The sequence below is a fragment of the Canis lupus genome, chromosome 3, assembly GCF_003254725.2.
Source record: "Canis lupus dingo isolate Sandy chromosome 3, ASM325472v2, whole genome shotgun sequence".
NCBI classification, from domain to species: domain Eukaryota; kingdom Metazoa; phylum Chordata; class Mammalia; order Carnivora; family Canidae; genus Canis; species Canis lupus.
Genome location: NC_064245.1, coordinates 31,008,042 through 31,032,072, shown reverse-complemented (window position 1 = coordinate 31,032,072; position 24,031 = coordinate 31,008,042). Strand labels below are relative to the sequence as shown.

The 24,031-nt window shown below is 37.2% G+C and overlaps 1 protein-coding gene and 1 pseudogene across 9 annotated transcripts in view; both read right to left on the bottom strand.

The window, feature by feature from the left end:
* ANKRD31 (ankyrin repeat domain 31) overlaps window positions 1-24,031 on the bottom strand; it is a 120,597-nt gene that overhangs the window by 57,605 nt on the left and 38,961 nt on the right. For all 9 annotated transcript variants that reach the window (XR_003132327.3, XR_003132326.3, XM_025437882.3 and 6 more), the window contains 3 exons: window positions 17,641-17,796; window positions 11,758-11,900; window positions 3,392-3,539 (listed from right to left, as the gene is read on the bottom strand). Coding sequence is in view for 7 of the 9 variants with exons in the window: in XM_025437882.3 (XP_025293667.1) it covers window positions 3,392-3,539; window positions 11,758-11,900; window positions 17,641-17,796 (447 nt within the window). In the remaining 2 variants the exon portion in view is untranslated. The remainder of the gene's footprint in view (window positions 1-3,391; window positions 3,540-11,757; window positions 11,901-17,640; window positions 17,797-24,031) is intronic.
* On the bottom strand, window positions 5,220-6,715 carry LOC112653459 (metallothionein-2E-like; annotated as a pseudogene).

Here is a 24,031-nt window from a genome sequence, read left to right as displayed (position 1 = left end):
ACAGATGTAAATTCTGAGGTGGTGATGTAGCTGTAACTTTTTTCACTCTGTCATCCTAAGCTCTGTCATGTATAAAATATTGTATGGAAGTATTTTATATACATCAACTCCCATCCTCATAGTAACAATCCCAGATATATAGGTAGCAGAATAGATACTATAAGCCCACATTTACAGATGAGAAAATTGAGAGGGCTAATTTACTCCAGGCTGTAAAGTTAGTAAGAATGAACTCTTGTCCTATACCAAGTAGATGTATTATACTTTTCGAGAGAAAAGCACCAAATATATATTGCATGAGGAAGGTTCTTTATCCATCATTCCTAGAATTAAAAACTCTTCAACTGAAATTTAAAAACAAATACTGTTTGATATTATTTAAGTAAATTATTAAGTAAATTACCTCTTCATTTATACTGATAAGTAGGCTGATAATTAATCACAGATTTTGAAAGTTCAAACTTAAGAAATATTCAAACCACTTGATGAAGCATAATACCACCTTGGTAAATTCCCTTACAAGGGAAGAGTGGGAACTAACTCCTAAGAAGAAAGGGTTGGGATTCCTTTCCATGAATGAAATCTCCTTGGGTAAAAATCTGTCAGAAGTGGGCACTGGTGAATGGGAGATTCTGGATTTGGAGAAAGGGCTAAAATGCTGGAGAAACCACTCTCAGAATAGCAAAACAATGCATGCTACCATAAAACAGAGAAGTCAAGCAATTAAGCAGATTATTAAAGCAAAAATGTAAAAATACACATCCTTTTGCCTTCAAGTGAATATCTGTAATTTCTCATATAGCTTGAAATATAAATTTGAGTGCAATAATCTATCTCAATGAATGTAAATATGAATAATCTATCTCAATGTGCTTTTATAGACCTGGCCTCAACAAAGTATAGTGTGTCTCTCTTATTTTTTTTCTTTTTAGATTTTACTTATTTATTTGACAGAGAGATAGAGAGAGAGAGATCACAAACAGGGGTGAAAGGCAGAGGGAAAAGCAGACTCCCTGCTGAGCAGGAAGCCCTATGTAGGGCTCCATCCCAGGACCATGGGATCATGACCTGAGTCAAAGGCAGATGCTTATCAAACTGAGCCACCCAAGGACCCTCTCCCTCTTATTTTCTGATGAGAATGGGCTACAGGGGAAGAAGTCGTTTGTTCTAAAAGAACCATTAATTAATTTCTTCTTGGTGTCCTTTAGTTAGCAATGAACTTATCTCTTTATTATAAAGCAGGGTGTTTTGATCCAAGTCTTATTCTTTAGTCAAAAGCATTCAAACATTCAAACAGTTACCTCTTTAGAGATATTTTTATTAAAATACAGTTTAATGGGGTGCCTAAGTAGCTCAGCTGGTTGAGCAACTGCCTTCAGCTTAGGTCACTATCCTGGGGTCCTGGGATAAAGCCCCACATCATTGGGCTCCCTGTTCAGCAGGAAGTCTGCTTCTCCCACTCCCTCCCCCTGCTTGCTCTCTCTCTCTTGCTCTCTTTCTCTCTCAAATAAAGAAAATCTTTAAATATTAATACAATAAAATATAGCTTAATAAAAGTGAATGAAGCACATACATAACTCTTGAAGGTAAAGAATTTGTTTGGTTTAAAAGGACTAATACACTACTTACTCAACAAATATTTACTGAATGCCTGCTGTATACAAGGCATTTAGTACTCATCACCAGACTAAATAAAGGTCCTTCCCTTCATGGAGCTTAGATTCTGGTGGGGAGAGACTGAAAATTAACAAATCATATAATGTGTTACAAGCTGTTAAGTGCTATGGTAAAAGGTTAAATATAATAGTAGAGTAGAGTAAGAGGGACCGGAGTGAGTGTGGCAGTTTGTAAAATACATTCATAAAGTTTTTGATATTCCTCCTTTCAAAAGGTAGAACTTCCCAGACTTAGTGACTTACTTACAACAAATAGAATATAGTAGAAGTGGTTGTATATCACTTTCAAGATTGAGTTATAGGAAGCTTGTGCCCTCTGTTTTGGGTGCATTATCTCTCCTGGATCACTTTCTGACCCAGCTGCCAGGACGTCAGGCCTATGGAAAAAGCTCATGCAGCAAGTAACTGAAGCCTCCAGTTAGCAAGCATCAGGGAGCTGAGGCCTGCCAAGAACCATGGGAGTGAGCCTGAAAGTGGATTTTCCTGTCTTAGCTGAGCCTTGAGCTCACCATCCCTTACTAATAGTCTGGCTGCAAACTGTAAGAGATCCTGATCCAGAACTGGTTACTCAGTTAAAAGGCTTCCAGACTTCTTCTTTTTTTCTTTTTTAAAAATATTTTATTTATTTATTCATGAGAGACCCAGAGAGAGAATGGCAGAGACACAGGCACAGGGAGAAGTAGGCTCCTTGCAGGAAGCCTGATGCGGGACTTGATCCCGGGGCTCCAGGATCATGTCCTGAGCTGAAGGCAGGCACTCAACCGCTGAGCCACCCAGACGTCCCAGGCTTCCAGACTTCTTATCCTCAGAAATTGTGAGATATAATTAATGTTTGTTGTTTTAAGATGCTAAATTTTGGGTAATTGATGCATAGGGATAGATAATTAATACAGTGAGGGTGGGAAGGAGGCAGGTTGCAGGGGTTTTTTGTTTCTTTTGTTTTGTTTTGTTTTGTTTTGTTTTAGGTTGCAGTTTTAAATAGGATAGTCTAGGCCTTCCTGAAATGACATTTGAACTAAGACTTGAAGGACGTGGGGGAGGAACAGCAAGGAGGCCAGTGTTACTGGAGTTGAGTGCCATAGGTAGAGGGTGATAGAAGTTAACTGGTAGGATGGCTGGCTGATAGATCAGACCCCTATAGATCAGGGGTCTATAGGCCACTGTAAGGATACTGACATTTCTTCTAGATTAAATGGAGAGCCACTACTAGGTTTTGAGTAGAGGAATGTGTGACCTTATCAAAAAATTTAAGGGGAATATAAAGAAAGCGCCATGCATGTAAATCATTCTTATAATCTTCTTATTGACAACTATAAATCTAGTTCTTTTGTAGTTCAATTTTTACCAGTATAATAGATGACAGGGTAAAAATACAGCCATAAGAAAATATTCTTAGGGAATGGAAATGGAAATAAACAATCCTGGTCATACTTATCAAAAAGATACAGTCAAATATAATTCACATCATATCATGTTTTTCAGTCAAAAAATTTTCAACTTAACTGTTTGCAATGCACAAGAAGGAAAAAGTGCGTCTTTCCATTATGTGCATTTGCAAACAAGTCCATGTGGTTTACTACATGAATGGAGCAAGGACACCCCTGGATGGGTCTTCTCAAAACTTAGGAAAAGAAATTTAATTTCTATAATTCTAAATCCAATTTCTATAACTCTCTATCAATATAATGAACAAATATAACACAGTTTAATCTTACCTGATGTAAGATAATGTTTTTGATATTTAGGAACATATTTCTCAAGGAGGCGCTTCATACATGAATCTTTGGCCTCATCCAAAGCACATTTTCCATTGTCACTCTTAAGTAACGGATCAGCTCCGTTCAAAAGAAGTAACTCTGCCACCTACAGGAAGATTGTTCACGTGAGCATATCCAAAGAAAAAGTACATTATTGTAAATGTGTGCTAGCATATAACTCTAAGTAAGCAACATCTGTTATTTCTTTTACTTTTTAAAAAATATTTTATTTATTTATTCATGAGAGACACAGAGAGAGAGGCAAAGACATAGGCAGAGGGAGAAGCAGGCTTCCCATGGGGAGCCTGATGACAGTCTCTATCCTGGGATTGCGGGACTTGATCCCAGATCAAGCCCTAAGCCGAAGGCAGACACTCAACCGCTAAACCACCCAGGCGTCCCTAATATTTCTTCTTTTTTTAAGATTTTATTTATTTATTCATGAAAGACACAGAGAAAGAGAGAGGCAGGGACACAGGCAGAGGGAGAAGCAGGCTCCCTGCAGGGAGCCTGACACGGTGACTGAATCCCAGGACCCCAGAATCACAATCTGAGCCAAAGGCAGACAGACACTCAACCACTGAGCCACTCAGATGCCCCTCTGATATCTTTTTTAATAACAGAGTTTGGGTTTACCTATAACAACTTTTCCCAATAAAAAAATTTATGTAATTGCTAGTGAATCATAATTTGTTGATATACAAATCCTTCTCTTACAAAAAAAAGGGAGAGAGGGAGAGAAAAAGAGAGGAAGGGGCCGATAGGGAGAGGAAAGGAGAGAGGGACTGAAGGAGGAAGGACAGGTCAGAAATGTATATAGCTTAGGTGCTGGTGAAATGAAGCCAGCAGATATACCAAGAATTAGCACTGGGTTCTGGAGTAGTAAATATAACAGATTTCAGGAGATTGTTATGTCTTCCATCTATATCTATGTTGCTGCTGCTCCTCCTCAGAGTGAGGGAAAAAACAGTCAACCCTTAATCTGTTAGTACTCCTCAAAGCAACCTCCTCCGTGAAGTGCGCCCTGACCTTCCTTCCATTCATTACTACTCTAGAGAAAAATGACCTCTCCCTTCTTTTAGGTATATATTTTATCACCTTGCCCAATATATATTATTATTGTTATTTCTTATATATCTGTCTCTCCTGTAGGCTAAGGTTTCTGAGGGTGGGGCTATGTTTTTCTTTTAAAATTAATTATTTTTGAATAGGATATTAATGAATATAGTTCAAAATACAGAAGGCTCATTAAAATATATGAGAAATATTTTCCCCTCCTCTACCCCTGTCCTCCAGTCATCCAATTTTTTCCTAAGCCCTGGCTATAGTTTCTTCTGAATTTTTCCACAGTCAATCTAGTCCAACAGGTATATACATATGTATACTCATTTTTTCTTATGCAAGTGGTCATATATTATATACATTCCTCTATGTCTCACACCTGAACAACAGAGCTTAGAGATTGTACCATATCAGTATAAAATCAACTTCGTTATTTTTAGAAGCTGAGTTAATACTCTACTAGTCAATGTACTATTGAATAGTACATTCAATAATTAATTTATATTTATTTACTTTACTTAACCAGTATCCTACTGACAGATGTTTAAGTTGCTTCCAAGCTTCTACTACATATATATCTTAATCATCTTTATATTCCCAGTGCCTCAGTGTCTAGCTTAGAGTAAATATTCAATAAATATTATTTAATAAAAGAATGCATGTAATCAAGGAAGATGTGGGGAGCAGACTTTACACAGCACTACACTAAAAGGAGCCTACATTTTCATGTTAATATCTGGAATGACAAAAAGGATGTGAATTTCTGTAAATTTTATATACCTCCAAATTAAATATATATATATATATTTTTTTTAATAACAAAGCATTCTAGGAGAGAAAAACATAACACCATAAAGGGACAATATAAGCCAGATCCTTTAAAAATTATTAAGACTTGGCAATTATGCTTTTCAAACTATTTTATTATGACAATTTAATGCTAGATGGGGAACTTGAAAATAAAATAAATATAATAAAATCTATAATTCATATATAAGCCAGTATAACAAGATAACAAATTTATGTCTAGATCTTCACGTATTGTTCAGCAAAGAAAATATCGAGTACACAGCTTTCTTTTAGGAAAGAAGTTTTGTAAGGGAGTTGCCAAAAGGACTATATTATTTATCTCTGGAAGTTTTGTGTCAAATAATAACCCATGTAGTATGAGAGTGACTCAGAATCAAGGAGCATGAGAAAGGGGACTGGAAGAAGGGAAAAGGCAAGGGCTAGAGGCCCACTTTCCTGGAAATCTGAGTTGATGATTCCAAGGGAGTGGATACATTACTTTGGCAGTCCCTGACTTAGGCAATGGATGGATAGTCTTGCTTCACCAAATATCCACACTTACCATTTCCCTCTATAGTCTTAATATTATGAATTCTGAAGCCTACTTTACTATCTTCTAACTTGAAATGCTCTTTTCTCACCAAAAGGCAGTAAATAAATGACTTTTGCTGAGTATCTCCCCCCCTTTTTTGAAAGGTTTATTTATTTGAGAGAGGGAGAATGAGCACAAGTGGGAGGCATTGAGGGAGAGGGAATAAGTCTTAAGCAGACTCTGCACTGGGCGCCCAAGTGGGGTTTGATCCCATGACCTTGAGAGCAAGACCTGAACTGAAACCAAAAATTGGATGGCCAACCAACTATGCCATTCAGGCACCCCTCCTTCTTATTTTAAACCTACATTTAGGTTTTATATTAGCTCTGTGTTACTACCTAACAAATTACCCCCAAACAAAGTGGCCAAAAGAATAATAAATATTTATAATCCCACAGTTTCTGTGGGTCAGGAATTTGGGAGAAGCACAGGCAGGTGCTTTTGTATCAGGTTCTATCTCTGTCTTCTTTATTCTTTATTCATTTTTTATTTTTATTTTTTTGCCAGAATAGTCTAGATGAGATTACTGTCATTCAAATATTTTACAGAATCAGGAATGCAGCAACTGAGTCCAGGTAGGATAAAAAAAGTAAAAAAAAACTTGCAGGTTTGTACATGTTGGTCTATTTACATCTGTAACAGGCTTTCCTCCACAGGAGGCACAGCAGCTGTACTTGTCTAATGCTTCCTTACAGATACAGTCCTGGGCACACTTGGCACTGTCCATGGGGCAGGAGAAGCAGTAGCTCTTCTTGAAGGAGATACATTTGCACTCTGCATCCGCAGGAGACAGAGCATCTGCAGGAGCCCCTGGTGGAGGAGGAGCCATTGGGGTCCATTTCAAGCTAAGGTGAGGATGGAGGTCCCAAGCGAGTGATGCTGGGAGACACTGCTGTGGGCTGGAGGTGTAGAGATTAGTTTCTTATATGGATGTAGTCAAGAGGATGGCTGGAGATACAATTATGTAAAAGCCTGACTGGGGCTGGAAGGTGTTTCCTAAGATGCTTTGGTCACACAGCTATGGGACGGAGACCTTGGTTCATTGCCATGTAGACCTGTCCATTGAGCACTGTGGCATCCTCCATATACACCTGGCTTTCCTCATATAATGAACCAAAAGCAAGAGAAGAGAGAGAACAAGGAAGAAGCTATGATACTTATAATCCAGCTTCAGAAGTCGTGTACTGTCACCTCTGCCATGTTCTATTTGTTGGAAGCAAGTCACTGACAGTTCAGCCTACAATCTTGGGGAAGAGAATCAGGCTCTACCTTTTGAAAGGAGGAGTATTAAAAAATTTGTGGACATATGTTAAAGCTACCACAGGTTCTTAAATAGAACAAGCAGAGCCATTTCAAAGAAGTGACAAAGAAATTGTGATATCACAATCCCCATTTCTTTGGCTTATCAAATAGTAGACTCCTTAAGAAAATATACTTTTACTTTAAGTTTGCTTATGGATTTTAACCTTTAATCATACTATTAAATCAAATGCTTTCTTCCCTCTAAAATCAGCTGACTTCCTTATGTTAGAAACAAGTAGGATAGAGAATAAAATTCTTTTTTGAAAGTTTTTATTCAAATTTGAGTTAGTTAACACACAGGTAATAATAGTTTTAGTATAAAATACGTGATTCATTGCTTCCATACGTCACCCCATACGTCATACGTCAGTGATCGTCAAAACAAAAGCACTCCTTCAACCCCATCACCTATTTCACCCATCCCCTTGTCCAGACCCCTTCTGGTAATCATCATTTTGTTCTTTATAGCTAAGAGTCTGTTTCTTGGTTCCTCCCCCCCGTTTCTCCCCCTTGTTCGTTTGTTTAGTTTCTTAAATTCCACATGTGAGTGAAATCATAAAGTATTCATCTTTCTCTGACTCATTTTGCTTATCACAGTACTCAGAATAAAATTCTTTCGAGTACTTGAAAAGACAGTATCTTGACTATACTCTGCTAGTGAAATATGCATAAAACAGAAAGAACTACAAGGGATGCCCCAGTGGCTCAGTGGTTGAGCATCTGCCTTTGGCTCAGAGCGTGATCTTGGAGTCCCTGGGGATCAAGTCCCACATCGGGTGCCGCACAGGGAGCCTGCCTCTTCCTCTTCCTCTGCCTCTCTCTCTCTGTGTCTCTCATGAATAAATAAAATCTTTAAAAGAAAAAAAAAGGGAACTACAAAAAATTTCACTAGTAGTTTTATTGTTAATAATAATAATAGTGTTAATATTAATAATAATATTGCTAATAGTAATATTTTAAGTATATTATACAATAAAGAAGTAAATTAATGTAGCAAAAACAAATGTTGAGCCTTAGAGAAAGAGATGAATATGAAATCAAAATTAATATAAATCTACAATATTAAATTTAAAATAGAAATATCAGTATGAACTCATTATTTTTCTTCATATATCCTCTAACTTGAAAAATATGTATTTTACTGAAAATGCCTAAAAGCAACAGTTTCCAATACCAATGAGCACATCTAGCACCCAGACTGTGGTCTCTAAATAGATTATCCATTTGCAAAAAAACATAAGAAGAAACAAGCTATACAACACCACAAAAATAAAAATTAGCCAAATCCAGAGTTTAAGAAATTCTTCAAGACAAAGACCCAGATTCTAGAAGACATAAGAAAACACAAAAAAGAGGAAGGACTGTTATAGGTTAAAATATATTTAAGAGCCACAATGAACCTTGATTGATACTGATTCAAACAAAAACTTGCTATAAAAACACATCTTTTAGGGGTGCTTGGGGTTAGCTCAGTCAGTTAAGTGTCTGCCTTTGGCTCAGGTCATGATCCCAGAGTCCTGGAATCAACCTCTATATCGGGTTCCTGCCCTTGCTCCTGCTCGTGCTCTCTCGCTCTCGCTCTCTCTCAAAGAAATCAGTAAAATCTTAATAATAATAATAATAATAACATATTTTTTAGATAACCTGGGAAATCTGAATATGGACTGGGTATTGTATGGTATTAGGAAACTGTCAATATTTATTAAGTGAGATGATATTGTGGGTGTTAAAAAAAAAGCACTTATCTGTTAGAGATGTAGGCTCAGGTAAATACTCATAAATATGAGTAAAATGCTATGATGTATGAGGTTTCTTTAAAATTCTCACAACAAAACACAGTTGTGTTCCAGCCTGTTGAGGGACTCCAGGATCACGCCCTGAGCCGAAGGCAGATGCTCAACCACTGAGCCACCCAGGCATCCCAGTTTGGCTCTTTATGGTATAACAGAATATATAATCAAACTAGATAATGGAGTTCACTCGATACACATAAAATGCATAATCACTATGTCTGAGGGATATTTTTTCAGTATATGTGAACCCTAGTAACACTGTCAACCAATCTCCAATTCAACATCTCATACTCATACACCACAGAACACTTCATCAAATAAAAGCTTTGTTAAAACCACGATAGCTTACATCAATTTGTCAATGCCATTCCCTTCACCCATTAACAAAGTAAGCCTAATAAAAGAGAAGTCAAGGAGTCAATGTTAATTTGACAAGACTTGTTCTTAGTAATGCCTACAGATTCTCAAAGACCACTACATTCTTATATAAATGTCTCCCATGTATCTAATAATTTATTCCTGATTTTTCTAAGCAATCATAATGAGCCAATCATCTATAATTCTCAAATTTCACCTTTTCCACATTTAAAAAATGTATTTCTTTTTAACAGTTTTATTGAGATATAAGTCACATGACATACAACTGACCCATTTAAAAAATATAATTCAATGTTCTTTGGTATATTGAGAGAGTTGTGTAACTATAATCATAATCTGATTTTGGAATATTTTAATCCCCCTAAAAGAAACCCTTTAACCATGACCTGTTACTCTCCATTCCCCACTCTCTACCTTCCCTTCTTATTCTTATTTCTGTCTCTAAAGATTTAGACTACTGCAAATATTAATGGCTTTTCACTTTTTAAAAAATAGGGTATTATCTTTTAGTATCTCTCATCTTTTAGTATAAAAGTCAATTCCTTAAGACAGTATATATTCAAGTTCCTCCAACTCTGAAATATTTAAGAAGCTCACACTCCAGGTGCTGAATCCAGCATCAGGCTCCCAGGGCTTACCTATCTGACATCTTTAGTCTTGTACCAACTAAGGCATCGGAGCAATACAATACTCAGAGTCTAAATCTTTCTTCTGATCATCTTTGCATTACATAAGAGATTCCCCCAAGGTTAGCCTAGATCCTCATCTGACACTCCCAACATCCCTACTCCATCATCCAGATCAATGTCTTGCCCTACTTTGATTCTTAAGACTTTGGTTCTTAAGTCAGTCCAGAACTGACCTGGAGTTTTGGAAATCTCTCTTGGGCTAGGTTAAGCAACTTTTTGGGGCCCCCACTGTTAAACAGAGGGGGAAGAGAACAAAGAAGACAGTGACTTCACCTCACTGGGTTTCAGCTTTTAATTCTCAAGGCCAGTCTCTAGACCTCCACCTCTGTCTTGTCAGTCAGTCAGGATACGCCACAGTGCCAGAAGCACATGAGTCATAAGAACATACAGTTTGGCAAGAGGGGGTGAGATAAGTAGTGTGGAAATCATGGAGTCAGAGGCATGTGTCTTTAGTCTCTTACATCACTGAGAGAGTAAGAGAACGCTACCTATCTGCAAAGGGCAGACAGGAGATAACCAGTTCTAGCCTGGGAAGCAGAAATTGCCTAAAGCCCAGTTACAGATAGGACAAAAGAGGAACTGAGAAAGAAAAGAATACAAAGTAAAGTGCTCAGAGAAAAGACTCCTGACTAGGATAGGTCAGCCCTGGGCCATGAGGAGAGGGAGAAGTGCTTTGGCATGAGGTTTCTCTCTAATGGAGGCCAGCTTTAAAGAGGGGTAAAGGACAGAGAGGGCTCACACCATCACTGGTTCAAACCTGCATTCTTCTGGCCATTAAATTAGGCCCCAAGCAGAACTCTCTCCCCATAGAGCTCTTTTCAATGTGCGACCACCTACTAGCAAGTGATACATAATCAAAAAAGGAAAAAGAGCTTAAACTTTCCTGAAGAACTATTTCACATTAGGAAGGGAACGCTCCATCTGTTATGCCTGTGGTTCCCAGTAGGCTTCTCCTGCCCTTCTTGTTAGACATTTCTTCTGAAGTATGTAGAACATAACTTCTTGAGCCCAGCTGATTATCTCCCTTTCCTACCCTAGGAGTTTGAACCCAGAGACAACTTCCAGTATCTAAAACAAGTAACAAGGTATTTTCAGCAAATGCTTCAGTCCTGTAGTATGGTGCCTTAATGAGAAAAATGTCTGGGAAGCTCAGAGCTTAAGTGACTTCTGAAATAAACTGTATGTGCTGGAATCAATCACCTTAATTAAAATTACTATTACTGCACCTACTATTAACTGACTTGTATGGAACTGCAGTATTTTGATACCTTAACCATTGCAGTATTGATACCTTAACCACTGGCACATCTATGCTAATATATCCTGGCTGATCATTAGACCAAGAGACGCTGAAAGTGACATTAATGTCCATAAAGCTGGATGCCTCCTACCAGGACTGGATGTCACTGTGTAACACTACAAGCAGGAAACTTTCTGGTAAAACCTATAAAGCACCACACTGAAAAAATCTTGAAGAAGTGTAAGTTAAAAAAAAATACTATGTATAATTAAAACATGATCTGTACTTATTAAAGGTAACATGTAAAATGGCATCTACGATATTGGGAACAACAAATCTACAACACAGTAAAATTTTATTACATATTCTGAGTATCCACTAGCAGAATGAACTAAAACTCAATTTCTGTTGATAGGCTCTAGAGATTTTTAATACTCGTAAAACTTAGTATTTGCTTTGCAAACAAAAGCATCACATACCTTATAATGGCCATTTATCACAGCATCATGTAGAGGAGTGATCTGGTACATTCCTTTGATATTCACATGTGCTCCACCTTTTAATAGTTCACTTGCTGCCTGATAAAATCCTCCTACACTAGCTTCGTGAAGTGCTGTCCAACCTATTATACAAAAAGAAAATGGTATTTATGTTTGCTATCTTCATGTCTTGTGCTTGTCCTTAGAATAAAAACTCTATGTTGTTTCTTTGAAAATACTTTGATTATATGAGACAAGATAATCTTACCATAAAAATAACTTATATTATTAGATGGATTCAATAAATCTGAGGCCAAATCAAATTCCTACTCCCAACTCAGCTGTGAAAAAATATAAAAAGTAAAAAGAATTTTTTTAAAGAAGTAAAATATTTGAAACTATTCCTGCCCTCCTCAAATGAAAAGGCTGTAAGAGAGTCATTATTAGCTCATATAGAATGCTAGCTGCAAGCTATTTTTCTGCAGAGAAGAGGGGGAAAAAACTTTATTTATAGCTCAAGGTACTTCCATTAAAGTAACCCAGCTGGTAGGAATGCACAGAAGTCACTTCAAAAATATATATTTATTTTCTTCTTATTTGTAAAAAGCTATTTATAGTTCTTTTTAAAAAGATGTTATTTATTGGATGAAAGATCTAAATGTGAGACAAGATTCCATCAAAATCCTAGAGAACACAGGCAACACCCTTTTTGAACTCGGCCACAGTAACTTCTTGCAAGATACAAAAGCAAAAATGAACTATTGGTACTTTATCAAGATAAGAAGCTTCTGCACAGCAAAGGATACAGTCAAAAAAACTAAAAGACAACCTACAGAATGGGAGAAGATATTTGCAAATGACATATCAGATAAAGGGCTAGTTTCCAAGATCTATAAAGAACTTATGAAACTCAACACCAAAGAAACAAACAATCCAATCATGAAATGGGCAAAAGACATGAAGAGAAATCCCACAGAGGAAGACATAGACATGGCCAACATGCATATGAGAAAATGCTCTGCATCACTTGCCATCAGGGAAATACAAATCAAAACCACAATGAGATCACCTCACACCAGTGAGAATGGGGAAAATTGGCAAGGCAGGAAACCACAAATGTTGGAGAGGATGTGGAGAAAAGGGAACCCTCTTACACTGTTGGTGGGAATGTGACCTGGTGCAGCCACTCTGGAGTAGTGTGTGGAGGTTCCTCAAAGAGTTAAAAATAGACCTGCCCTATGACCCAGCAATTGTACTGTTGGGGATTTACCCCAAAGATTCAGATGCAATGAAACGCCGGGACACCTGCACCCCGATGTTTCTAGCAGCAATGTCCACAATAGCCAAACTGTGGAAGGAGCCTCGGTGTCCATCGAAAGATGAATGGATAAAGAAGATGTGGTTTCTGTATACAATGGAATATTCCTCAGCCATTAGAAATGACAAATACCCACCATTTGCTTCAACATGGCTGGAACTGGAGGGTATTATGCTGAGTGAAGTAAGTCAATTGGGGAAGGACAAACAGTTTATGTTCTCATTCATTTGGGGAATATAAATAATAGTCAAAGGGAATAGAAGAGAAGGGAGAAGAAATGTGTGGGAAATATCAGAAAGGGAGACAGAACATAAAGACTCCTAACTCTGGGAAACGAACTAGGGGTGGTGGAAGGGGAGGAGGGCGGGGGGTGGGGATGAATGGGTGACGGGCACTGAGGGGGGCACTTGAGGGGATGAGCACTGGGTGTTATTCTGTATGTTGGCAAATTGAACACCAATAAAAAATAAATTTATTATAAAAAAAAAAAAAGAATCCCTGAACTCTGGGGTTTGGAGAACTTTCCCAGATTAGTCAACACATCAACATGCTGGGAAGGTGACATATTCCAATTCCACAGAGATAGAAGCTCCGGTGCTAAGGAAACTTTCCAGGCCTTCCTCTTTGTATCTTCATCTGGGTGTTCATCTTACCTTTGTCATATCCTTGATTATATAATAAACTTATATGGCAAATGTGTTTTCCTGAGTTCTGTGAGCAATTTTAGAAAGAGGTCAAATCCAAGGAAGGGATTGTGGGAATCTTCAATTTGTAACCAGACTGAACAGAAATTGTGGAAAACCCAGTACTTGTGACTGGCATCTGAAGTGAGGGTGGCTGAATGATCCCTTAACCTGTGGGACCTGTGCTAATACAGATTAGTGCCAGAAATGAACTGAATTACAGGACATCCAGCTGGTATTGGAGAATTGCTTAATGTGTTGAAACCCCACACATCTGGTATCAGAAGTGTTATGAATATAAGTAGAGGAGAAATACATGAGTGTTTTTCCTTTATAGCATGTAATAAAAAACGTATGTAGAAAAAAAAATGTATGTAGAATCTAGGTATTAGGTATATGGATGCTTACTGTGGAATTCTTTTAACTTTTCTGTATGTTTAAAATTTTTCATAATGTTACAAAAAATTCAAATAAATAGCTCATATGTGAACTTTTGAAACATAACCATTTAAGGACTACCTATTTTTAAAAACATAAAAATTAGCTCCCTCCAAGTACTATTTGATAAAAAGTGTGAACTCGTTTAGGTTTCAGGACCTGTGTAACTTTGCTTATCAAAGCTCACACTGGTTAACTTGATTATCTGCCACCGGTCTAGGATGAAAAATGAAATGTAAGAAATCCAAAAGTTATTAATTTCAGAATGTAGATGATGATCTTCCTCCTAGGAAACTTTCTTTCCTTATATTAGGTTTTGCTTAAGCTACAATAAAAATTAGTTTCCTAAAAGGGGAAAAAACGACTGGAATGAGAAAATCATAACAAAAGATTAGTTTGTTTTCCCTGAGTCAGAATACTAAAAGATAAGGTAAATGGAAAGTGGAAAACCAACCTCCTACTTTAAATTCACTGCAGAAAATTCCCAAAGAAGAGAACTACTGCAGGTCAGTAATTCAGTGTAAACGACGGGCCTCAGGGGAGAAGTAAAAAATAAATGCCACTTTAAGTGTGACCCAAGCAAAGATGACCCAGTGAGGAACAGTAGCTGGTTCCTTGGTTTTTTTTGTTTGTTTGTTTGTTTGTTTTTGGGTTTTTTTTTTAAGATTTATTTATTTATTGGGGCAGAGGCACAGGGAATTTCCAGCAGACTCCCCACTGAGCGAGGAGCCTGACTCAGGGACCAACCACATGGGGCTCCATCCCAGGACCCTGAAATTAAGACCTAGCTGAAATGAGCCACCCAGTGCCCCTGAATAGTATCAGTCTTAAGGTTGAAAGAATGTCCCAGCATCAGTAAAGCCAGAAGGATCTTTATTCTGCAGATAGAGCCACTGCAGACCAGTGGCTACACCAGAATGCAGAAAGAAATCAAACATACAAAGAATTTTCCTTCCCCTATGGATCACTTCTGTGTTGTAAAACCACTCCTTCAAAATAAAGATGATCACATTTGACAACAGATTATTATTATCTCCCAGATCTGAAGGTTGGAAGATCCTTAAACAATTATTTTCTTTTAACCATCTTAAAGGAAATCTCTAAAGCTTTATAAGATTATAAATTTCCCAGAAAGAGAAAATAATATATTTTAATAAAGATCATCATAATATTAGTTATAGGCTTTAATGTAGCAATTGTTAACACCCACAGTATAAGTTCATGCTCTTCTACATTATACAGTCCTCAACAATGTTGCCTCTCATTTTTATGTTTTTATCTGTCTCTTGCCTTGCTGTTAAACTTCTTGCTGTTATCAATATCCTGGACTGTGCCAACCTTTCCTTTCAGTTCTAATGTGCTGCAGACTTAGGAATCAGATAGAATTTGGTGTAAAATAATGCTCAAGGCAATGGTCTGAGAGGGTTTTTTTTTTTTTTTTTTAATTTTTGATAGTCACAGAGAGAGAGAGAGAGAGGCAGAGACACAGGCAGAGGGAGAAGCAGGCTCCATGCACCGGGAGCCCAATGCGGGATTCGATCCCGGGTCTCCAGGATCACGCCCTGGGCCAAAGGCAGGCGCCAAACCGCTGCGCCACCCAGGGATCCCTCCGGTCTGAGAGGGTTTTAGCAAAGAAGCTTTATGAGATCTGTAGCGGGTAATCAGAGTTTCAGCCTACTTCCTGGTTGTCACCTTTGTTTTTGATAGATGAAGAACTATTACAATTGTTTTTTAAAATCAAAGACAGATATATCATAAAATGTAAATGAGGACTTAAAATGCAAATGTTACCCATGATAAGACCACTGGTCTGTTATTATAACATCATATGAATATCTCAAAAGGCACTTATCCTTTTTTGGACTGCATTACATAATATATTTAAACTTTTCTAGTATATGTATCTTTCTGTTTCCACAATAACTGGTACACTAAGGTCATACTGTAAAAGTTCACTATAATGAAGTGGTATATTACATGGAGGTCATGTATCTCTTGCCAGTCGTTCTTGAACTTTAATGAGAACACAAATCATCTAGGAAAATGTTAAAAAGCAGATTTTAAGATTTTAACCTACAGATTTTAACTGTGAGACCATGCATGTGTTGTTTTGGAGAGTGAAATAAACATTTTAAACAAACTACATTTTAAACAAACACTGCAGGTGACTCTGATGAAAATGGTTATAGTCAAGTCTTTAAGAACACTGCCCTCTGCAATTTTATAAAATGGAATAATCAGAAGTAAAGACCAGAGTTAAGATGCACAGTGAGAAGGAGAAGTAGAGAATAAGAATTCAAAAAGCCAGGAAAGTATGTTAAAGGTAAAGAACTCATGAAGGTCACAGAAGTATCTGAGGAGAAAGTGCATAATGCACGGCCAAAAACAAGCAGGGAAGAGACACCAAGTACGCTAATAATGGCACAGAAAAGGACCATTGAAAAGAAATAAGTTGAGAGATTCCTAGGAAATCCACAAAGTAAAGTTAGCTGCATGAAGAGCTACTCCTGAACTTAAGAAGCAGATAGAGACTAATAGCAAGTACCATACATTTGTCAAGATTAAGGGAGCAACTGCTGTGGCTACCACATAAGGATCCAAGGTTGAAGGTTATAGGACAGTGGTCTGAAATTTAGAATAATAACCTGTTAAAACCCTGATTACCAAAAATGCATGCTTTGCTAAAGTAAGTGCTGTGGGTGCACTTGTAAACACCTGCTTGTCCATGGACTCTGCTGCTCATCTCTGTATTGTAAGAATTTCTGCACTGTTTCATAACCGAGAAAGTCTAGAAACACTAGTAAAAGTATAGACACAAAAGTACTACCCAGGCTTAGCCCAGTGCCCTAAGTACTTAAGTATCTTTAAGGAATCATTCTCCTTCAGGAAACATCAGCTTCTTTCCACAAAAAAAGACTGTGCCAGAGATCCAGCCTTGCAGAAAGAGTGTTCTGAGCCCCTTGCCCCACCTTTCTACCTTATACTCTCTTATCTCCATCTCCCTGGCCATTGCCCCTGCTGTACATCTACCATGTTATCTCAGTTTCCTCAGAGCTCAGTGTACCATCAGCTTCTTTCAGCTTTTGAGCTCACTTCTCTTCCATTCAAAGTTGAGTCTCACAGTAACAATGCCCATGCAAAGCCAGCAAGTCAGCCCTAGGAACCACATCCTTTTGTGTAGGGCCACTATGCACAGCCCACCTGGTGGGCCCCAGGCAAGAGTAATCTTTGAAGATGAAATACAATGCTCTTCTCCTGTCCTTCCCTCTCCACCTTACCACTTCTCTGGGTGATGCTGGTGATCAGCTACCTGAGCAGGAAAATTACCTGAAGCTTTTCGTTTGAGACTTGCCTTTCACCCACTTTGCCATACTTTCATAGGAGTGACTAAGCAGAAACTACAAACTACTCTCAAGATAATTGCGGGTGGTAACCCCAACTTACCGGCATAACTTGGTTGATTAACATTTCCCCCTTTTGTTATATAACGATGAATAAGATCAACATCATTATGCAGAGCAGCCTGATACAATAAGTTTTCTCCAAAAATGTTTCTACGGTTAATTCTAGACAGAGATATTTTATCCATCTTCACTTTTTCTGAAATGAGAGGATGAACATAGAAAACAAAAAATAATAAGCCTTATTTGAATATCAGGAAGAATACAGGTAATAAAGTAGATCCAGTCAATATTCTGGAATTATATTATAAAAGAGTATTTCATCCATTAACCCAACTATAATGTTATCTGTATTCAAAAAGGTAAAAGAAAAAAAATGGCATTGGTTTGAAAATATTCACAGTACATTATAAATCATGTAAGCAGTTTATGTTTATTGAAACCCCATGAAAGTGCAAATGTGACAAGACTAACAGATTATTTTCATAAAAGTTCTAGTGAAAAGGATTATTTAAATCCAGAATTAAATGTTATTAAACCCACCAAAATACTATAGTACCAAAATGTGTTAAAACACCATAAGGAGAAAATCTCAGAAGTACATAAGGAAGATACAGAAATTAATCCCAGTGAGACCAGAAAAAAAGAATACTAAACTTCTTTCTTTGCCAAAAAATAGCTATCATGAAATTAAATTAAAGGAATATGATCTTGATCAATACAATAGCTTTGATTTCCTAAGTAAGAAAATATACAATTAAAATAGATTCCCAAGTTATGCATATCAGGTATCATTTCACCACTGTAGCACCTAAAATACTGACATTCCTTATTTATATACTCTAAATCCTATCGATTTTTATGGATAATACTTCATTTGGCTTTCCTGAATTTCAGAATAGCTTTGATGATAGCTTTTCCAATTTTGACCTAGCTAATCTGCCCTATCCTAAAATCTCACAAAAGTAACTGAGTATAGCAGCACATTTTTTAATGGATCACTATTTATCTGCTTTGCCTTTATTAGATTCCCTTCATTCCATCCCTGTAAAATAAACCAACTTCTAAATATTTGAATCTATGTTCCCCCACTCAAGACTAGAAAGCACTCTGCTCCTACCAGATAGACTATATGGTTACCCAAAAAAGTCATCTCTACTCCAAGATTTCTTTGCCAGTTATACTTGCTAGTTATGTAATTTATTAGTAATAGAAAATTAAGAAGAAAATAAAAATTTTCAATTAAAACAGAGATGTAGGGACGCCTGGGTGGCTCAGTGGTTGAGCATCTGCCTTCAGCTCAGAGTGCGATCCCAGGGTCCAGGATCCAGTCCCACATCAAGCTCCCTTCACGGAACCTGCTTCTCCCTCTGCCTCTCTCTCTCTGTGTGTCTCTCTGTGTGAATAAAAAATAAAATCTAAATAAATAAATACATAAATAAGATGTCGAAGACATTCACTTCCAATCATGCCATGACCTGCCCTTCCATTGCAAACAACTGAAAAACTAGATTAAATAAACGGGGTAAAAAACTTATATTCAGACATGAGAAAATAGGCAGTACAGATCTATGACTCCTCCCAGAGAAGGAAAACAAAAAAGTAAGCCCTAAGATCACTCTTGTCTGGAGGCACATTCCTGAATACAGCACAGCATAGCAAGGTGATCCCGCTGAGCTAAGGCGATAGAGATTAAAGTTTCTGGAGGCTGGAATGATTAGATTTGGCATGGTAGGTACCAGAGATGAGGGAATAGAGAACAGATAGGTACCAGAAATCTATAAAAGGGACTCCTTGGATCACTATCTAAATATTAAAGTGCTCATATATATATAGAAGGAGTCTTCATGAGGCTGGGCAAGAACAACTACCTGACAACGATAAAATAACAATCCTGAGAGATCAGAGATATTTGTATTCCTGATAGCTTGAAGAGAGAGACCTTGCTGAACACCCACAGCATTAGCAGAGACCCTTGACAGGCCATGTCTTAGCAGGAAGGGACTAAACTAGCTGTATAGTAAAGCCTACACCAAACCTGCCTAACATGGTTTTTAAAAAAGCGTTGAAAGGATCAATCTGATGTTCAAGTAATCTGCAGGCCAAAACAAAATTAAAATTAAAATACATAGAGATATTCAATAACATTTTGCTGCATGTGGATATCCAATTGTTCTTCTCTACAAAAGGCTTGGGCCTTTGTCAAAGTTCAGGGTTTATTTCTGAACTCTTGTTACACTGATCTATTTCCCTATCTTGACACAAATGTCATGCTATTTTGATTACTATAGCCATAATTCTTTCTTGAGAAAGAGAGAGAGTGGGAGCCTGTGAGCAGGGAAGGGGAAAAGTGGCAGAGGGAAAGGGAGAGGGAGAATCCCAAGCAGGCTCCATGTCCAGAATGGCCATCTCACAACCATGAGGTCATAACGAAATCAAGAGTATGATGCATAACTGACTGAGCCACCCAGGTGTCCCCCCATATAATTTTTTAAAGAACTTATTTATTGGGATCCCTGGGTGGCGCAGCGGTTTGGCACCTGCCTTTGGCCCAGGGCGCGATCCTGGAGACCCGGGATCGAATCCCACATCGGGTTCCCAGTGCATGGAGCCTGCTTCTCCCTCTGCCTGTGTCTCTGCCCCTCTCTCTCTCTCTCTTTCTCTCTCTCTATCACAAGTAAATAAAAATTTTTAAAAAAAGAACTTATTTATTTATTTATGAGAGAGAGAGAAAGAGAGAGAGAGAAAGGTTAGAACACCAAGAGAAGAGCAGAGGGATAGTACTAGCAGACTTCATGCTGAGCGCAGAGCCCAATGTAGGCTTGATTCCATGGCCCCAAGATCGTGACCTGAGCCAAAATCAAGACTTTGGATGCTTAACTGACTGAGCTACTCCGGCAACCTATCCCACCATATAATTCTTAAAATCAGGCAGCGTTAGCTCTCTAACTTTGTTCTTTTTCAGAACCATTTTACCATTCTTAGGTCCTTTGCATTCCATATGAATTTTAGAACCACCTTGTAAATTTCTACAAAAAACCTTACAGGAATTTTGATTGGGATTGTGTAGAATTCATATATAATACCCGAGTGGAAATAGCGTCTTTACAATATTGAGTCTTCTGGGTTGCCTGGATGGTTCAGTAGGTTGGGCGTCTGACTCTTGATGTTGAATCAGTTTGTGATCTCAGGGTTGTAAGATCAAGCCCTGTGTCCAGCCCCACAGTGGGTGTAGAGCTTGCTTGGCATTTTCTCTCTCTCTTACCCTCTCCAAAATACCCCTCAACAAAACAATATTGAGTCTTCTGACTGATGAACGAAGCAATATATCTCTATTTCTCTCCATTAAATTTTCTTTGATCTCTCTGAATAATGTTTTGTAAGTTTCAGTGTACCTGTCTTTTGCATAGTTTATCAAATTTATCTCATAGGTATTTCACATTTTTTGATACTATGGTATCAAACTTTACTACCTAAATTTTTTTCTGGATGCTCTTTGTCAGGTTGACAAAGTTCCCCTCTAAGTTTGCAGGGAGTTTTCAACAGTGAAACATGTTAGGTGTTGTCAAATGCCTTCTCAGCATCCCTTGAGATGATAATATGGTATTTTCTTTTTTAGCTTATTAGTGAATTACAGTGATTGATATTCAAATGGTAAAACTAATCCTGCATTCCTGGGATAAACCTCACTCTGTCATGATGTATATACAATGTTGAAACTGATCTGCTAAAGTTGCATTTAGATTTTTGCATCTATGTTTATGAGACATAGTCATCTGTAATTTTCCATTCCTATGATGTTTTTGATTTTACTTTCAGTTTATTAGTGGCTTCATAGAATGAATTAAGGAGTACTTCCTTATCTTCAACTTTTTGGAAGAGTTTGTGGAAAACTGTTGTTATTTATTCCTTAAATGTCTGGCAGAATTCACGATGAAAAGTGTTATGAACTGAACTGCATCCCCTCAAAATTCACATGTTGAAGCCATAGTAGAATAGGATTTGTGTTCCTATTTAAAAAAAGGAAGAGATACCAGAGCTCTCTACACATGCAGGAAGGACACTCTGAGAAGGTGGCTTTCTACAAGCCAGATAGAGAGGTCTTGCCAGAAATAGAATTTTTTATTACCTTGATCTTGGACTTCTAGCTTCCAGAACTGTGAGAAAATAAATTTGTCATTTAAACCATCCAATTTGTGGTATCTAGTTATGGTAACCCTAGCAGACTAATCCACAAGGAATTGGGCCTAGAAGTTTGGATTGAATCAAGAGTTGGACGCTCAACCGACTGAGCCACCCAGGTAGAATTGATAATTCAAGAATTTTGACTTAAAGGTCTGATGAATGTAAATAAACTGTCCTGTGAAAAGACTGAACAGGGGCAGTTAAGTGGCTCTGTCAGTTAAGCATCTTGGTTTCAGTTCAGGTCATGATCTCAGGGTCCTGAGACTGAGCCTCATGTTAAGCTTGGTGCTCAGCCCAGTCTGCTTGTCCCTCTCCCTCTGGTTCTCTCCAGATTTCTCTCTCAAATAAATAAGTAAGCATTTAAAAGAAAGACAACAAACTTAGACTCTTACCAACAACATATGAGAATGCTTACTTTTTCAACATTCTTGCCACTGGGAATTTGCAAATGTTTAAACCTTTGACATTCTCTTAGTGAAAACTATACATCCTAATTTATATTTTTTTCCTAATTTATATTTTAAAATCATATGTAACATTCTGATCTTTTCAGTTATTTTTTAAAATATTTTATTTATTTATTTACTTATTTATTTGAGAGAGAGAGAGAAAGAGAGTGAGCATGCATAAGCTGGGGAGGGGCATTGAGAGAGGGAGGGGCAGAGAATCTCAAGCAGACTCAGCTGTGAGCAAGGAGCCTGATCCAGGGCTATCATTACCTGAGCCAAAACCAAGAGTCAGATGCTTAACTGACTGAGCCACCCAGGTGATCCCATTATTTATATGTACATTTTTTTCCACATTCCCTATCCATTTTTTTAACCTTATTATTTTGTAAGAGCTCTTTTCATGTTAGTGCAATTAACCCTTTGTTATGCATTACTAATATTTCTTCTGTATTTGATGTTTGGTTTTCCTTAGGTATTTTTCTATACAATTTTTCTAAAATGTATGTAGTCAATTTTGTCATTCTTTTCCCTTCTGGCTTCTGGGTTTATCATTCTTTAAAAAGGTTTTTTTCCTCCTCAAAGATTATAAAAGGATTCACTTAAGTTTTCTTCTAAGAAAATTTTTTTTTGTTCACTTAATCTTTGGCCAAAATGGAATTAAGTTTAGTATAAGGACTATCATAGTTATTCATCCAATTTTAGGTTTTCACTATTTATTGCTTGGTCCTTCCTTTTGCCACTAATTTGAGATGCCATCTTTATTATACACCTCCTCCAAAATTCACACTGTATCTGGCTTCTACATCTAAACTCTATTCTGTTTCACTGACTTGTCTATTTCTGTACCTGTACCAAACTATTTTAATTTCCATAGCTTTCTAATTGCTTTTATATTATGTATAGCAGATTCCTGTCTCTCCATACTCCCTTGTGCTTTTATTTTCCAGAATTTTTAAGAAAGATTTTATTCATTTATTCATGAGAGATACATAGAGAGAGGTAGAGACATAGGCAGAGGGAAAAGCAGGCTCCCTGCAGGGAGCCTGATGCAGAATTTGATCCCGGGAACCTGGGATCACAACTCTGATCACAAAAGCAAATGCCTAACCACTGAGCCACTCAGAATTTTTCAGAATTTTCTAGGCTGGTCTTTCATAATATTTAGTATTATTTTATAACATTTTCATAGCTAATGTCCAGTCTTATAGAGGAAAACAAAACAAAATAAACAATAATCTGTTTTTGATGGAGCTCTCACATATTTACAGAATAATATATGGAGAAATAGGTTTCTTACAAAACTGAATTCTTATGGTCAAGAATAAGATTCTTTTTTTCTATTTATTCAAGTCTTTTTTTTTAATGTCCTTTTTTTTGCCTTTGGCAAAATTTTCAATTCTCTTCTTAGAGGTAAGGCACATTTCTTATTAGGTACATAAGTTGGTATTTTCTCTTTTATAATTGTTATAAATGGGACCCTTCCTATATTTTTCTAACTGGGTAACACATTTATGAAAGGTATTTATTTTTGTCTTGTTTTGGTTTACTGAATTTTTTGCATGTTTTATTAGGAAAAAATTTCAGACTTAAAAAAAGCTATAAAAACAGAACAAAATATATGCAACTAATAAATTAACGAACACTACATCTGAAACTAAGTATATACTATATGTTGGCTAACTGATTTAAATTAAAAATAAAAGCCAAAAAAAACAGAACAAAAGATTCACCCATTATTAGTATTCTGCCCCCAGTTTACATCATCATATCTCCCTTTTTATATAAATGTATGTAAACACA